This window comes from Crinia signifera, chromosome 1 (genome assembly GCF_055691185.1).
Source record: "Crinia signifera chromosome 1, ASM5569118v1, whole genome shotgun sequence".
In the NCBI taxonomy this organism is placed as follows: Eukaryota; Metazoa; Chordata; class Amphibia; order Anura; family Myobatrachidae; genus Crinia; species Crinia signifera.
The window spans coordinates 159,986,355-160,004,585 of NC_139217.1; the positions used below are offsets into that span (position 1 = coordinate 159,986,355).

General features: G+C 39.8%; 1 protein-coding gene across 1 annotated transcript in view; it reads right to left on the reverse strand.

Moving 5' to 3' along the window:
• Positions 1-3,492: 3,492 nt before the first annotated feature.
• The window catches only part of HGSNAT (heparan-alpha-glucosaminide N-acetyltransferase), a 34,965-nt gene continuing 20,226 nt past the window's right edge, over positions 3,493-18,231 (reverse strand). The window contains exons 10-18 of the mRNA XM_083175443.1: positions 17,908-18,068; positions 15,637-15,752; positions 14,206-14,327; positions 11,755-11,881; positions 9,969-10,055; positions 9,645-9,722; positions 8,657-8,727; positions 6,642-6,754; positions 3,493-4,431 (exon numbers count right to left, since the gene is read on the reverse strand). Coding sequence (XP_083031569.1) covers positions 4,250-4,431; positions 6,642-6,754; positions 8,657-8,727; positions 9,645-9,722; positions 9,969-10,055; positions 11,755-11,881; positions 14,206-14,327; positions 15,637-15,752; positions 17,908-18,068 — 1,057 coding nt within the window. The 3' untranslated portion in view covers positions 3,493-4,249. The remainder of the gene's footprint in view (positions 4,432-6,641; positions 6,755-8,656; positions 8,728-9,644; positions 9,723-9,968; positions 10,056-11,754; positions 11,882-14,205; positions 14,328-15,636; positions 15,753-17,907; positions 18,069-18,231) is intronic.

Below are 18,231 nucleotides of genomic sequence, written 5' to 3' on the forward strand. Positions count from 1 at the left end.
TATGCATTGTGAATTAATCTAATCTAAAATAATCTATCATCTATAAAAGGCTTTTTAGCCAATATGTTAGTAAAGAACATGCCTGTCATAAATGGCAAAAGGGAGAGTAACTTTGATTAGGCTTAAACTGGGTACACAACAAACGGTAAGCAGTGCATGGATATATTACAATTCAAAATCAATAGGTAGTTTGGATGATCTATTACATAATCTAATGCAATGAAATAAAATACACTTAATAAAACAGTATATGTTATAGTATGAATAAAATTAAACACTCACAAGATCAGTAAGTGTCCCGGAGAGTCCATTCCTATGAATACCCCTACATGGTATAGAACTATGAATAGAGGAATAGTTACCACCCTGGAATTGGTAAGTGCAGCATCCACTTGTGTCTGTGTGGTCAGCCCAAAGCAGGTATGAATAACCGAAAGTCCACCAGAGATGTTTTTAGTGGAAGAAACCTGCAGCTGTGCCTTTTTCCCCCCCAATTGTGCATAGGGGTACATAAATTCTTTTGACAGAACGGATCCGGCATCCATAATGCAATGTAGCTTCAAAATCCAGATGACTGATTTGGCCTCTGATTTATGCTCATTGATTGATGCCAATATAACCCGGGAGGCTGCTCTCAGCTGGCGGTGGGACAGGCGAGCGCAGCAGGTGGGTACTGGAGGTGCCAGGAAGCAGCAAGAGGGTGGGGGATGCAGCGGACAAGAGGAGCCGCTTTGTAAGCTGCTGCTGCTCACCCGTCCCTGTCCTCCCTGCCTCAATCTGATATCTTTTGATGTTGGATTTTGATTGCCTGAAACATGGCCAAAATCTTTCAATTTTGGCTGTGTTTCCATCAAAAGCAGGTGGATTTGCAGCTAGCACTGAATAGGTCGGAACCCCTTCCGATCTGTTAATACCGAAAACTGATGTCTTTTTGGCAAGACAGCAGTTTTGACATCAATTGAATACCCATAGTATGTAAAAAAAAAAAAAGAAGAAAAAAAAAAAAAGTGTGCAATTATTTTGGGGACTATAATTAAATGATCATGTTCAATTCAACCATATAATTTAGGCAAAAGAGTTTATCAGATGCAAAACACCTGCTTACGTAGTCTCCGAAACCTGTCTCCCTCCTCCCCTTTTGGTGGCTACAACATTATCCACACCTATTAGGCATCAAAAGTGGCATGATGAGCTTTGAGTCGTCAAGCCATTTTTAATATTTCTATCAGAGCTGTGGAGTCGGAGTCGGCAAACAATGCACCGACACCGAAAGTGTAGACGTGTACATGTTTCTGGAAGAAACTGTCTATCTATACATTTGCTAAGCCTATAACTACATTTCAAGATTAATGTAAACCATTTCTAGGTTTTACAGAGTTTGATTTTGGTTCATATAGCTAAGCTTTGTTTTTGTTCCCAAAACAACCAAATAATGTGGTTTTTATCTTTGAACTGGTAAAGTTCCTGTTCGTGAGTTTTAATGCCTACTGCTACTCTCCAGCCATTTAATTAATAAAAAAATTAATAAGACTTTGTTTTCATTGTGTTTGTCCTTTGCTTAGACTGTTGGCTTCCCAGCCTCTAGTTTCTGTAGTAATAATATGTATGTTGTCTTTCTTTCCTTCAAGGAATGTATCAAATACATTCGCATATTAATACAGAGGAGTCAGAGTCGAGGAGTCGGAACATTTATCTACCGACTCCACAGCCCTGATTTCTATGGTGTTTTAGAAAATGCACCCATAGCTTTTGCGTCGTTCTCCATACATATTTAAGTCCACATCCATAGGACAACATGTAAATGTACATATGTTGTGTTACAATTGATAAAGCTATCAATTGACTGGGTTTTAACCCCTGTGGGTATGGTAGTCATTTTGATGTTAGGTATGTGGGAACAGGTCATGCATCTTGAACCACCACATATGTAAAAGCCCTTGGGTTTGGGTGGGAGCCATGCAAGACTTGGATTGATGGTTGGGGGTATGATGGAATTTTTTTTTTAACTGGCTGGGTGCCAGAAGGTTTTTAAGGGATTTATTATTTTTAAGTGTGAAACAGGGTTTCTCTGGGATGACACTTATTAGTAGGGGGTCTTGGTGCAGGATATTATAATTTTTTTTCTTAATAGACTTTATTTGGGGCCAGTAACTGTTGTAGGTAGCTATACAAGATCTCTCTCCTTTTTTGGTTTTATTAGAAGGGTTTATTTATTTTCTCTATTCAAGCAAGGATCTTCTATCTGAAGCCATAACCTCTGTCAACATCTTGTCTATGATAAATTGATAACCTCGATTTCTGAAGGAAATAGACATGGCTTTGGCCGGTTGTATAAAATCCTTATTTATTGAACAATACCTTCTTAAGTGAATAAATTGTCTTTCGGAATACTCCTCTTCCAGGAAGGATAGTGTTCACTTTTGAAATGCAAATAGGATTGCATCCCTACTTCTTTTATATAATTTTGCGTTATTATTTTATAATATATTACTTCAAGAGCGACATCCAGGAAAGGTATCTATGTGGGTAAAATGCAACTTCTAATGATTAAGGTTCAGCGAGTTAAATTGATGTGCAGAAAGTGAATCCCCAACCCAAATTTAAAAAATCAGGTAAGTCCCCATGGCAGTACCATGACTTGTAAATAAAAAGTGTCAAGACATAAAAAAAAATAAAATAAAAAAAGGCTGGGTACACACAAAGCAGACAGGATTTGACGTTCGGACGCATACACCTTTCCAGATAGCCAGGCTGAAGTGTTGTCGGATGTCAAAATCCGCAGCCATTACATTTGACATGTCAGTTATCGGCGGCCTTTGAAGCAGTGTATACACAAAACACAGTGCCAAAATATCTGCAGATATATTGGGCATCGACTGTGCTGCTGGGCCAACAGATATGTGTAAATAATAACGTATATAGGGGTGTGTGTACCCAGATTTAAAGAGAAACCAAATAAAACAAACAATTCCCCAATATCTCAACTTGCAAGCATGAATGCTGGTGTAGGGTAATAGAATAGCTGTCCAGTAGCCAAACTGAAGAATCTAAATATTGTTTTGAGACTATGGGCTGATTCGGCATCATACACAAAAGTGATCACTACAGCATTTATTAGCAGTCGCCTGTCTGAGTTATGCAAGCACCTTCCCTTGTGTACATTAGTGCGGCCAAATGTGCAAAAAATAAAACACCCACTTTTAGTGCCTGTGCACACTACAAGACTGACTGATGCATCCTTATACACAACCTCTGAAAACTGCACCAGCCCCATTATGCCTGCAGCCCTGCACCTGGGAACAAATGGATTTTCCCATAACAAAAAAGCTTTACCAGTGTGGGGGTTATTCAGACCTGATCCCTGCTGTGCAAATTTGCAAGGCAGCCGATTATCGAGCGCATGCATAGAGATTGTAGTGCACATGAATGCTGCACAGAAAAACTAATTGTATAAGTAATGTTTTATCTAAACTCCAAATAAACAGGTACAACTACTGTATCATCAACTTTACTGTAAACATTAATGTTAATACATATGACAGGAGGAACACATTATTTTAAAACAGAATAAAAAATAAAAATCCACAGTAGTAAAAAAATATATACATCTTCATTTCCTGCCTTCTATAAAACCTTGAGATTTTTAAGCAAGACAAGGTAAATATCACCAATGATCACACTGATGTAATAGGATCAAATGTAATAGGGTGTGAGAATCAGAAAGTATGAGATTTGGGGAGAGTGTTCGCATTTTTTTTTTTTAAACGCAGCAATCGCACACTGAAAACCAGGTTGATTTTGCCATGTAATTGATTGCCGCTTTAAAGAAAATGGGAAATGCGCCCAAAATTCTCACACCCTATTACATTTGTCCCCATAAGTTGATCACTTATTAAAAGGAGTTTGTATTTGACATGCAGGCTTTTTGTAAGAGAGAAACATAAGTGCATAATAAGTTATGCAGCATATTAGTGTTTGCCCTATCTATTGCATACATACATGTACTGTAACTGCTGAGGCTAAAAGACAAATATTTAATAAAAAAAAAAAAAAAAGTTAAAAAGGAGTTTCCCTTTTCCTTTCTGTGATGTACTGTACGCTACAGAGAAAACACATGTTAAAAACAATCCCTTTAACTGTAAATACAGATAGATAGACTTTCACTTTGTAGTCCAGATAATACCCTCATCCCAGAGGAACAACAGTTCTGAATGGCACTTTCTTTGGTTACAATAACATAATAGCAAGTTCAAATCTTCCAGAATATCCTCTTCTTGTACAGAATATAGGCGATCAGCACCCAGATGGAAGTAGCCACAAGGTTCTGGGTGAGGTGCTGCGCATGTGACTGACTGTCCTGCATCTTCCACTTGAAGGGGAAATAATTTTCAAATACTTCATGGCCAACGTATACAAGAATAGAGTTCATGCCTAAAACCGATACAAAGGAGGCTTTAAGATAGTACATATACTGACCGTTTACTGTATAATGTAATAAAACGTACACAGGAGAATAAAAGGTAGATGAGTACATAGATACATTGAATACAGTAACAGCATTTGCCTGCACAAAATAAAGGACTCACCATTTGCTCAAAAATCTTTTTTCATCAAACTTATAACCAGGAGACTTACTTTGCAAGAACTTAAATCAAATTATGAAGACATTTATACCCCTTTCACACTGAGCCTCTAACCCAGGATATTGCCAGGGCAATCTGGGTCGTGGCTTGCTATAAAAGCGTCAACCCAGGTTGTGCATCCTGGTTCCGTTTAAAAGATCTATGGTGTCTTGAAAGACAGTCAAACGGTCTACCCCAAAAGGTAGGCAGGGTCAAAAGGTTGACAAGGTCAAAAACATGAATTTTTTCTCTTCTTTTTTTAAACCAGCTTGTTCTTACGAGGGTACGAGTCACATAAATTGGTGGTCTGTGTCAACATTGACACCGAAAAATAAAAAAAACACGGCCATTCCAGGTGTCTTTTCACCCTGTCAACCTTTCCCATGTTGACCTTTTGACTATTAATTCACACCGTGCATCCCAGGTCCTCAACTCTGGTCATGATCTGGCTTATTCTACCCAGATTATGTTACCAAAGCTGCACATGGGAGGATCAGGAGTGCAGAGTGTTGATGTCAGCCTGTAACATCCACTTATATTAAGACTAGGGCAGATACCAGCACAGTGTGAAAGGGGACAACCCAGGAAGGATTCAGATCCAATGTGCAGTGAGAAAGGGGTTTAAGTATCCGTGACACAGTTTGAAACAATATTCACTTTACCCATATCAGACCCAAGATTTAGGTGTGAAAGGTATTACAGAATGTTCATTTCCTTGTAAAACAACATTATTAGATTCACTTAGATCTTCCTACACTTATAAATGCCTTTATGCTTATGACTATTGCAATGAACTCTGACTTATCCAGATAAAGGAGATACTAATGGGTTTACAGATCGTACAAAATGCTTCAACCAGGCTGTAAACCAGGGTTCAGGGCTGGCCCTACCATTACGCAGCTGAGTAAGGCGCCAGAGTAAACAGGGCGCTAACAAGGTCTTGCTCATTGTTGTCAGCTCCCCGATTATTATGTCGCCTCACTCAGCTGTCGCTCGCTGTAATGAGGACAGCCGCCAGCTGGGCACAACTGAAAGCTGTGACAGCCAGAGAGGGAGCGGTTGGCTGCCAGGCTGTATTCAGACTCAGAGCAGTTCTGCGGCTATTTTGAAATCTCCAGCTGGCTCGCAAGCTAATTAGAGCTTGTGGTCCAGCAGCCAATCAGAAGTGGCAGTGGTGGAGAATTTCAGCGTTTCACATGCGAACACCCTGCAGATCCAGGCATGTTTCATGTCAACTTTTAATAACATCAACATCTTAACTGTTGATATTGTGGTATTGACCTAACCAATGTCAAGATTATGGGGGTTATTCTAGTTCACTCTTTTTGACAAATTCCTTCTTAGATGGACAAAACCATGTGCACTGCAGGTGGGGCAGATTTAATGTGCAGAGTTAATTTTGGGTGCGGTTTTACTTCAAAGTGAGATCTATATTGCAGTGTAAAAATAAAGCAGCCAGTATTTTCCCTGCACAGAAACAAAATCACTCACCCAAATCTAATTCTCTCTGCACATTTTACATCCGCCCCCCTGCAGTGCACATGGTTTTGTCCATCTAAGAAGGAAACTCTTCCAAGATTGGCTCATTGACATTCAAACCCTATATAACAAGGGCCCTTGGTACTTACAATAAGTAACTAATGATTCCATAACCGTGTACTTTGGAGCCAGCGCCTTTAGCTGCTTTTACACTAACAGTAGGATTTCTCTGCCCGCTACTAATGGTAATGTTTCACCTCTCCTGTATTTTTTTTTAAGATCTTATGTTTGAATTTTTTTACATTTCCTGTGTTTTTATTGTGCAAAAGGGAAAAAGTGCTTTGAGTTCCTACTGGGAGAAAAGCACAATATAAATACAGTACAAAATTATAGTTAATGTTCCATTAATTTCAACATTTTGTTTTAAGATTTAGATTAATATATAAATTATTTCTTTAAAAAAAAAAAACAACAACAACATTCATGTCCAATGTTACAGCACAAAACAATTAGCACTTCCTCCGCATGTAACCATCTTACCTGGGTAGAAGAATGGAGCACCCATCCAAACCCTTTTAACATCCACCAGAAAATATATGAGCAGCAGCAGGAAGAAAGCAAAACAGCTGAGAGTGGTCACGTAGGAGATGGACCTGTGTGGTATAAAATGAAGAGTGAGCATAACTAGAAGTCTGGATGCCGATCTAGGTAGAGGCAATGTGGGCTCTACACAATTATGCTAAAATGATTTCTAACACAGATGACTGCTTTGTGCTGACAGTGTGTGTGTTCTTTAATATTCAAAGTTGCATTGTATCCCTGGGGTAGTTTTACTAAGGTGGAGGTTTTAGAAGTGGAGATGTAACCCATAGCAGATTCTAGCTATTTGTTTCTAAAAGGTGTGTGATAAATGATGAGCAGAATTTGGGAGGACACCTAGTAGATTTTGCACAGAGGCAGAGTAGTATTTACACCGCTTCCAGGTTAATATTGCGCAGGTTTTCTTACCTTCTTGGGTTGGGCCAAGTAAGCCTTGGTATGTATAATTGGCTGCAAATCTTAACATGTATGTGCGCAAAGCATTCGTGCTGAAAATATGATCTATTTTTGATCTCCTGACTCCCTGCAGAGTCTAGTAATCTAGAAGCCGAGACAATTGGGTGCAACACATTAATAATGTCACTCTCCATCTATCACAGATCTATGAACCTATGATCATATCCGATTTAGGTTTTTATTGCATTTATTCTATGTTTAATGTGTGTCTTTTTTCGTGTGTGAGTCCAACTAAAACCCTTTTGTTAAATAAATTTCTGAGTCATTAAAAGTTAAATTTTAGTCAATCAGGGGGGTTACCCCTCAACGCCCTTACGCTTACATATATAGGTGGAGTCTTTCTCTAGATACACTGCCCCCAATATATCTCTTGATTAATCTAATCAATAAGTTAAAAGAGTGCCCCAACAAAGAGTCCTTTTTCTCTTTTTCCTTTTCACACTAGACGATATGTTCAGTGAATTTTACAAGTCCTGGACAAACAATATTGTGCATACACACTAAATGATATGATGAACCAAAATTGCACGTACAGAGGACAGAAACCCGCATTAACGACATGCAGGATTGCGCATCAATCACTGCATACACACTGGCCGATATTTTCCACGATACCGCTCAGAAGGGCCATAATGAACGATATTGTTCAAAATATCAACCAGTGTGTATGCACCTTTAGAAATAGAAGGAAAATTGTGAGAGATAAATGCATTTGATTTGTGTGTTGAACTATGTAACTGCTTTGGGGCCCATTGACAGTTTTATATTAAGCCTCTCAGACTCAGACAGAGTATCACATGCTCTCCTCAGCAGCCCGTGCATAGGTGTTTCTTTCACAATCTCCCATAAAAAAACTTTATTAGAAGTAGGCAAGTATTGCACGAAGAGACCACTGATCACAATATACAAGTCATGGTAACTCAAAGGGACGGGTGGTAGGACCATGGTAGCTGCGGTCATCACCTGATTGGATCTTTGGTCATTTACTTACCATGCTAATATAGCGCTATCAGATATTTCAGACTCAGTCATACACAAGTGGTTGTGTCATGAGTGAATGGATGGTATTTACTATATGTACAGATGTAGGCGTCCGGATGAGTGTGATCTGCTGAAGGAGTAAGCTTGTGAGTAGGGCCCTCCTACCTCTTTATTGGTCTGTTAATACCCTGTTTGTCTCATCACTGTTTCCAATTGTAAAGCAAAACGGAATATGCGGTGCTATATCATAGTGGGCACACATGGTTAGATGTACAATTCTATTTGATTTTCATTTGATTTCTACTATATAGTCTTGCCTTCTTTTCGATTTTTACTAAACGTGAATGCGCATCAGGATCGAATCTGCATTGAATGTGGGAACACCATTAGATTTTGCTTCTATTAGCAAAATCCAATAGAAAAAGAGAAATCTCACAGTGTGTACCCTGCTTAAGAAACTGTAAATAAATAAGGAGATGGGCTGATGCCAGGAAATGATTATAATTTTTCTTGCTTACCACAAGTTTTTGTTCACTGGAATATAACCTTCATTTGTTGAGCATTTAGTAAGAATTGCTGAAATTACACCCTGGAATACAAAAGAAAATGTTACAAAAAAGCAAAGAAATAAAAGAACATGCCAACTATGTATAACTCACCTCTGAGGTGGAGTACCGCCAGTGACCACTAGAGGCCACTTGATGGTGGTCCTAATTACTCCTTAACAGAAAGTGAAAGCAAAATGATCTGTTTCAAACTGACTAGATATGGAGAGAGGGAACTGTGAGGAGATTGGAGGTAGGAGCAGATAGGGACTATTGGGCCCTACACACGTAGCAACCCACTGACCGTTCTGAGAGATGTTAGATCATTCCGAATGCTCATCACACAGAGATGTGCCAGCGCTGTGTGCTGAGCGATGTCAGGGCCAGTGTTCTCCGGTGAGATTAATAACCACCCAAAAGGGGGATATCCAATGTCTGCCAATATTTCCAACAATGGAAATATCAGCAGTTCAGTATTCAATCCCAGCCGGTACTGGTCATCTCAGCCGGGACTCGTCTGTTGCAGACCTGCCTCCCTATGGAGGAGAGTCTGTATTGCCAGAAATGCAGGTGGATTGTTGAATCCACTGACTTTCCGACTGTTGGGATGTTCCGACAGTCAGAATTCTGGATTGGATACCCCCTAAGACATCATTTTGACGGGCTTTTAACTAGAGATATAGATATATCTATATATCTATATCTATAGATAGATAGTTAGATAGATATATAGTGCCCGTGAGTCGCCGAAACACTGCCATCTGCCGGCAGAGTGTAACTACATCTCTTTCTCAGACATGCACAAACACAGAAGGTAGCAGACTAACTTTCGAAGCTTTTGCTTTGAGCATGCTTACGAGTGCAATATAACAGCTAAATGTTTAACAACAAGATGGCAGTCAGATGAATGTACAGATTTATTTATGCACACATATATACATGCACACATCAAATTACATACCATGACAAGGCTCCATGTGAAAAACCTTACTATCACCTGTTTAGGCTGATTCTTGTAAAACACGAGTATTTTGCCAGCCTGCAGTATACAGTAAATGAATAATATATATTTTATAACAAACTGAATAGGTAAGGAACATTTTCAAACCTGTTCTACAAAATATGTGGCTGTGATAATTGCCTTTATCTGCTCCCAACTACACAGAGGAATGAATTATTTTTTCCCACTAATTAGAAACATTCCCAGTTAAGATTAGGAACCCAGCTGGTAAAATGCAGTACATAACAGAAGAGTGTAATGAGATTTCTAAAGGGTGGATTTTACCTGGAGTCCAAGAAACGCCATCACAATGGAATTGATAGTTCCTAATAGGCCTTCGGGATCATAAGGCACTGTGGTTTTATAGATAACCTGCACATAAAAAGCATGCTTCAATAGGTCACACGAACACCCTTCATTATGGAGACATTAAGTGTAGGATGCATCAATAATATGCAAGCATATGTGCTCAATTAAAAGGAGCATTAGGCATGAAGGGTTTTGACAGATAAATAGAAAGGAATACATCTAATAAAAAGCTATGTCAAGTACAATATAAGGACTGCATGGATGAACTATAATAAAGACAGTTTTTTTTAAACAGAGCACGCTGAGAGCAGAAGCAGCACAAATTCTAGGTTTAATCTGTAGTTTATATGTAATTAAATATAATGTGACGATATTTGTTAAATACCATATACCGGAGGTTCCCAAATACGTACCTCAAGGCACCCCAGCGGTTGCCATTTTCAGTATACCCGTGGCTCAGCACAGAAGGTTAAATCAAATTGACTTGAGCACTATTAAGTCACATGTGGTCAAGCATGGATATACTTAATCCCGGTGTTCCGAATGTTGAAATGTTCGGACAGTCTTAAAACAGACCCGGCTGGTTTTAAATTCGGGTCGGTTCTGTTGAGCTGGCTCTTCAATGCTGTCGGAAACTATATTCATGCTAGCATTTTACACACATTACGTACGGCCTGATACCCACAACATAACTAAAAGTAATGATGTGGGTATGTGGGCACCAACATGCATTTGTGCCAGGAAGCATTTTGCCTGGTCCCTTGCCCCTTGACTACTCAAACCATTCAGTCCTAAACATTGTATGCTCAGTGATAAATCATTTGGCAATCAACACCTAAAGGTGTCCCCAATAATAAATACAAACATTAACATAAATGTTGCCATATAGCCAGCTAAATGGTCTGGTTTATTCATTTAAGCCATTCTGAACTCATGATTCTGCCAGTCTATGGATGATGTTATGGAGGTATATTACAGTATATTTAATTCTAACATGATGTTTTAGCTTCTATAACACAAAGGCTATTTTAACTATGCGGACCACAACAACATGGACGTCATTAAATTATTTAGGGCAAAGACTAGCAAGGTCATGGATTGTCTAATATGGACTAGGTTTTAAATACACAGCCTCATCTGACCTGTACTAATTGTGCAGCCTATCTTATGGTACAGTGCAGACCACTTCTCCTATGTATGAGAAGCTGCAATGTAGAAACCCCAATGCAGACACCTGGTGACAATGGGGTTATTCTAGTTCATTCTTTCTGACAAAATCCTTCTTAGATGGACAAAACCATGTGCACTGCGGGTGGGGCAGATGTAACTTGTGCAGAAAGAATTAGATTTGGGTGGGGTTTTACTTCAAAGTGAGATCTATATTGCAGGGTAAAAATAAAGCAGCCAGTATTTACCCTACCCTGCACAGAAACAAAATAACTCAACCAAATTTAATTCTCTCTGCACATGTTACATCTGCCCCCCTGCAGTGCACATGGTTTTGTCCATCTAAGAAGGATTTTGTCAGAAAGAATGAACTAGAATAAACCCCATTGAGAGCTCCCCTATCCCTTGGCCAAGCAGTTATCATACTGACTAGATGGCCCACAGGTCACTGTAGGATAACACAGGCTGCTCACAAATCAGATGCTGGAACCTAATGAGCATAAGAACTATCCAGTATAGTGTGAGCTATTTTGCATAGATTTAGAAGACATGTGGTGAGGCCATAGCCATGTATAATAATGACACTTGTACTTACATTAGGTGATGGATGTTGATAAACATGCCCTTCACCAAGAACTAAGTAATCAATGTAACGAGCTGCTCCTCCTGTACAGTTGGGATATTTGCCAAAATCTCCAATACCCCCAGGCCCCAGATAACCCCTGGAGAACAGAAAGAAACACGGATTACATGATGCAATAAGGACAATCAGGAATGTTCAGCTAATCGGAACATTAACATAAAATACCTGCAAACATACAACGGTATTAAGATATTTCAGCACTTAGATTTTTCTTCTTCCAGCTGGATTATTGATGGAAGCATAAGCGAGATGTATGTACTAGGTCTCGTAGCAGCACAGGACCCCTGGAATGAGGTCAGTTTCGTTACAATAAGGGGTCCATTCGCTGCAATAAGGATTTTAGTCACACTGTGATTTACCAATCTTGGGTTCCAGAAGCCCTGATTTCTCTAGTTACACTGAATATGCCGAGCCTTGAAAATTACTTCTAAATAGGCCACATACATTATAGCCTCTAAAAGCAACCACAGCACCAGGATTGTTCATTGGAAGCTTTGTGGATTGGGGTTTCTATGGCCCAGTAGATGCCTAGAAGACACCAAATACTAGACTCTACTAAATGTATTCTCTGGATCATGCTTCACAATCTGACAGTAAGACGGATGAACCTGGATTGGGCAGATGCCAGGAGACTGCTTCCTGACTGAATGCATATAACATAGGGAGGAGAAATAATAATGGTTTCAGATGGATTTTGTTGGGTTGGATACAGCATACAGTACTAATCTAACTTTTGCAGCAACAGTAGTGGGAAAGGCCCTCTATTGGTTTAGCCTGACAATGCCCCAGGAAGCAGCAGTTACAGCGCTGTATGGTAATGCAAAAGGAGGCATCAATAGCAAACAGATGCCTCCTGCTGCAGTAGTGATCCGTGCTGCTTCCTAGGACACAGCATCTGATCAATCTCTCACCATTGTGAAGCATAAGCTGGCCATTGCAGAGACCAGGAAATCCCCATCCTGCGGCGGAGATACCAGACTTCTTCCCTGCCCCTAAAGGGAAGTGGTGACATGCCTCCGTTTTCACAAACAGAGGCCATTGCAGCCCAGAAGTCAGAAGATGGTCAATCACTGAAAGTATGCTGTCGTCCTGCTTCTGACATAGCAGGACCTGTTTGCACGCACACAGAGCGAGTCCTGCGGATGCGCAAGTACCAAAATCTATACTTTGGACATGACAGTTTAACATCAACTGCACCTGAATGACCCCCTATATGAAAGCAGGACTTCTTCCCCCAGACTACTACCTATACATTTTTCTATACTTGCAACTCTCGTGGCTGCAGACTTTAGAGTTAAACCAGGAGCTTGTGCCGCACACTCACACAGGGAATACTCTTCTCTATTTATGGTAAAACATTCTAAGATTGTTCCTGATGGAAATTTTGATTATAAAATTAAAAACATTGAACGAGGAGGTCTGAGTACCTGTTATTTGGTGACACATCCTAAGACTTTATATATATATATATATATATATATATATATATATATATATATATATATATATATATATATATATATATATATATATATATATATATATATACTTTATCTACAAGCATTTACAGTGAACTCCACTGAGGAAACCTACAATTACCTCCAAAATAACCTTAAACTGCTAGAAACAAACGTATGTGTGTATTTTACATGGGTTTAACCCAGGAAGTCAAGAACATAGATTTAAAACACCAACACATTTTTCCTTAAATACATAATATCAGGAAATCGATAATAGGCATCATGACTCACAATAGTGGCTGCTCCTCTCTGCAGCCACTAAGTACACACTGGGGCAGTGGTAGAGCACTCCATTGATTTTATTTCAACGGAGGCTGTTATTCTCTTCAGCAGCTTGGTGGGGATGTGCCCAACATTGATCAGCAGACACTGGGGGAGGAGCAGAGGAACGGAGAGGTCCCTCTTAGACTGGCAGATGCTCCCCAGTGGGCATTTCCGACTAGTCTCATCAAATGTGACCATGTCAGGGAAAGCCCAGTCTGACATCTTAGCATGGTCACATCTGACACACCCTCCCTTAAAGTGTCTTGGTATTCCTGCATTTTATCTGACAATCCCAGAAAACGTATGGTTTACCATCCCCTAAATGCGTTTTTCTTGTCAGTCAAATTGTGAGGGGATTGTGATTGGATCATTTCCCTATTTGTATCACTATTGTGGCTCGCACATGCATGCTATAATATGTATGCCTGCGCAGTCATTCGATAATTGAATGGATTGTGAATTCACACAACGATCAACTATGAATCAGAAACTTAGTCCCTAAAATTGTATTATTGTCTATGGGGGTTTAGCTTACGTTAGAATTCATCCCATGGGTCCTGTACATGTATTACATTTTTAATACAATGCTTGCGTACATTCAAACTTGTTACTAACTTACGTAGGGCATCCATCAACAGGTAGCAAGAGAGTCAAACACAGCCAACCTGCTTCTAAGACCAGTAGAATAAGCCACTGTGGCCAGAATAAGACCACGTCTTGCAGAAGAAAGCATGTGCGGTTCTAGAAAGCAGAAATTCCATTTGTAAGTAGCAGAAAACACAGATTTACCAATATTATACAGCCTACATGCAGATGATTCATATATGGTGGTGTCACAATGGAGTGTATTCAATAGTTTTTGCGAGCTGTGACAGCGACGGGGAAACAGCGTGTGCAGCCGCTAAAACAGCTTGCGGCTAAATGCAGTGCGCTCCCTGCATTAGCCGCGAGCCTGGCGGTTTGTTGGAATCCTCTGAGTCATCTGACAGCGAGGGTTCCCCCGGAACATTGAATACAGTGAGCGGCTGGCGCGGTGGTGAAACTGCGAGGGTCGCTTGTTTTCGTCGATCCCTGCTGTTTAGCCCCCTCACCGGCCGCATTGAGTGCGGCCCAATGTAGCACTTATACAGCATATCCGTGGTAACATTACATTAACCCTGCATTTACACTATTTGCAAATGTAAAGTACCAAGAAGGGGATAAACACCAAATTTAAAGTTGTCAGCGCTAATGACTATAATTATGCAATGATGAGGGATAATGGTTTCTATTATCAAAATTGATTCTGGAGTTTTCATTACTAAATGTGGAATATATGTGTAATGCAGAGATTTATCTAGACAAGAAAAATACAAACACAAGGCTCTGTATGTATGCTCTGGTGGTCCTACACTACATACATACATACATAAACAACAAAATAAAGCAGCGCTTTCACACAAAATATACTGACAATAGAATTCAGAGGAAGTCACCTTGATAAAGCTGAGAGTCAGCACAGCGAAACGCGTTGGTGCGTTTGGACCACCTATTGGAGAAAAGTCCCACTCCATACTTTGCAAGCTCCCGTTTGACCACCTGCTGAATCATCTGATCCTGTCCCATTATCCATCCCTGAGGTCGCAGACCGTCCACCATTCCTGGAATTGGATTGTGCAACAAAAAGGTTTCCCCGGGCTGGCTATACCATCTTTTGCCATGTCATTTTTTATATTAAATTTTGATATTAATTTATTGATGCATACATGGCCAGTATATTTTGTGTGAAAGCGCTGCTTTATTTTGTGGTTTCTGTTTTTCTTTACTCCTGGGGAACTGACCACCCCCATAAGCAGCCGCTTATCAAGGCAACAACCCATATGAAAGCGATCTATCATTAACTTCGGTTAATATTGCACATACTGTACATACATACATAGCCCACACCTTGGGTCATAAATTCATGTGGTTCTAAACCGAGAGGTATCCCGGGATGTCATGACGTTTACCCGGTCAATCTTTAGGCAACAATAAGTGCACAGTAACAAAATACCCACGGGCATGTACTCACCTGGGGCATAGGATCTGGCAAGGGTTTTGTAAACAGCAACTCCAAAACTGAAACCACTAGGTAGGTTATGCTTAGCCGCTGAAGAACGCCCATTATCCGTATTTCACTCCATGACACTTAAACAAAATAAATACACATTCTGTATACCAAAATGATTTGCTTGGTTAGGTGCAATTATGAACCATCACCTTCTCTTTATTCGCTATTCATGTATTACGCGATTGTGTAACAGAATGTACACAAGGGGCTTTAAGTAAAATAAATATATTATATTTAAAAAAAATTCAAGTTTCAAAAAACCGCTCTTGATTTTTATTTCTGAGAGTTTTTATTTTCAATGGGTGCCAGATGACTGCCTGACAGTCAGGATTCCAATAGTCAGTACTCTGAAACCGGAGTCCCGACTGTTTAAATGCCCGACTGACAGGGGATATTCTCCCTTGTGAGGGGTCCACGACCACCATAGAGGGAGAATAGAACCTGTGGCACACGAAGAGAGCCACCGAGACCACAAGAGGCTTCTTTGCGCTCGCCCCCCGTCGGAGCACCAGCAGTCAGGAACCGATGTTGGGATGCTGACCATCGTACTGCCATACCATACCCATTGCAATATAATTGTTCATATGTAGGACCCAAAGCAGAATATACATTATTCACTGATATGCATATGCACAATTCTAGATGCTGTACACCAGTTACATCACATTTATACAGATCACTACACACACATTTACTGAATACATACTTTGTGGTTGGAGTAATATTGTGGTTTAACATGGTTTATTACATTATATGTTTTGTTATTATACTGATCTATTTAATACAGCTCCAAGCACAAAGTATGTACAGTATATGAGGCAAAGTATGTACAGTATATGAGGCAAATTCCTTCTTAGATGGACAAAAACATGTGCACTGCAGGGGGGCAGATGTAACATGTGCTCTGGGTGAGTTATTTTGTTTCTGTGCAGGGGAAATACTGACTGCTTTATTTTTACACTGCAATATAGATCTCACTTTGAAGTAAAACCCCACCCAAATCTATTTCTCTCTGCACATGTTACATCTGCCCCACCTGCAGTGCACATGGTTTTGTCCAGCTAAGAAGGAATTTGCTTCTAAGAGTGAACTAGAATAAGGCCCAATGTCCGGTTCATGCCATAAAGCTGACATGTTAATAATGTGATTTAAAAACATTTTAACCCTTTCAGGTCCAATGTCTAGTCAGGCTCAACAGCCCTAGCACTAGTAGCACATCCAATGGTGAGCTGCTTTAAAATAAGAACATTAACATTGTTCAACATAGACCATTTTTTATTAAAAAAATTACAGTGAATTTAAACCAGACTGTTTGAATAAAAAAAAAAAAAATGGACTGCAAAAGGCTTACCATGTAGGCTTTACAACAACTTCAATCATGATAGGAATAATGCACGATGTATGAAGTTGTAAAGCTAACATTGTTAAAATGCTCTACAAATTATATATTACTGGCATGTCGGCATTACTGATTTGATTGACACTGTCTCTGTTCTGAGAGTTTGATTGTCGAATGCAGAAACTGCCTACCGAACACATATCCTCACTACTGATTACATACAACATGAACCTTCAGTGTTCTCACTCAATATTGCCATAGCAAAAACTTAAAACCTCCCCCCCACCCCAACATTTTTTTTCGAACATCACAAACACTATTAATCCAAATAAATGGATCTCCTTTCAAAAATATTTCATTTGCATATTCTCACTTTTGGATGGATGCCTTTCTTCCTTGACCCTATCGCAGTCTGACCCACGTCAGTGGTGCCTGTTCTTTCTGCACGTGAGTTTGGAGACTGAACACTTGCCCATGTCAGGGTGACTCAGGTGACTGGGGTACATTTCATATGGTCACAATTATGGCTATAACAGAGTGGCTTCATGTTGACAACATGCTTTACACTCAGGCAGAGGCCACTTACAAGCTCAACATCCTACTGTATCTTGCTACAGTCCCAGATAATCCCTCTTATGACCTCTCCAGGTAGTACAGTTACAAGTGTGTAGATCTCAAGCCCATATGTCCAAATACACTTTGCTCTACTACATTGTGAAACATAAGACACCACAATGAATAATCCAATTGTCTGGTCTATGGTTTGCCTATTTTGTATGGCATGAATCTACGGTATCCATCAACCCTCTTTCTTTATCCTGTCCTACAGTCAGTGTGCCATTTCCCCTGATGTTACTAAAGTACCTGCTTTAGTGAAAAGACATAGAACTCACATGGACCACGGCAGTAATTTTCATTTATGACAAATAATCCGATAAGGAAAAGTTGAACACTCCTCCAAAGGATTTTCCAGAACAATTTCCACCTGGATTTTCCTCTACGCAGCATTGAGGCCAAGGACAGATGGATGGAGGTGCCCATGATGAAGACAAACCTACAATGTAATCAAACAGGTTGTATATGTAATTTCAGGACTGCAGTGTTATGTTATGTAGCAGTTCCCCTCATTCAAAATATATAACTGATTAAATGTGAAGTCACCAAGTTCACAAACCACATTAAAACAGAGTGCAAGCAGAGTATCGTCGTACAGTAAA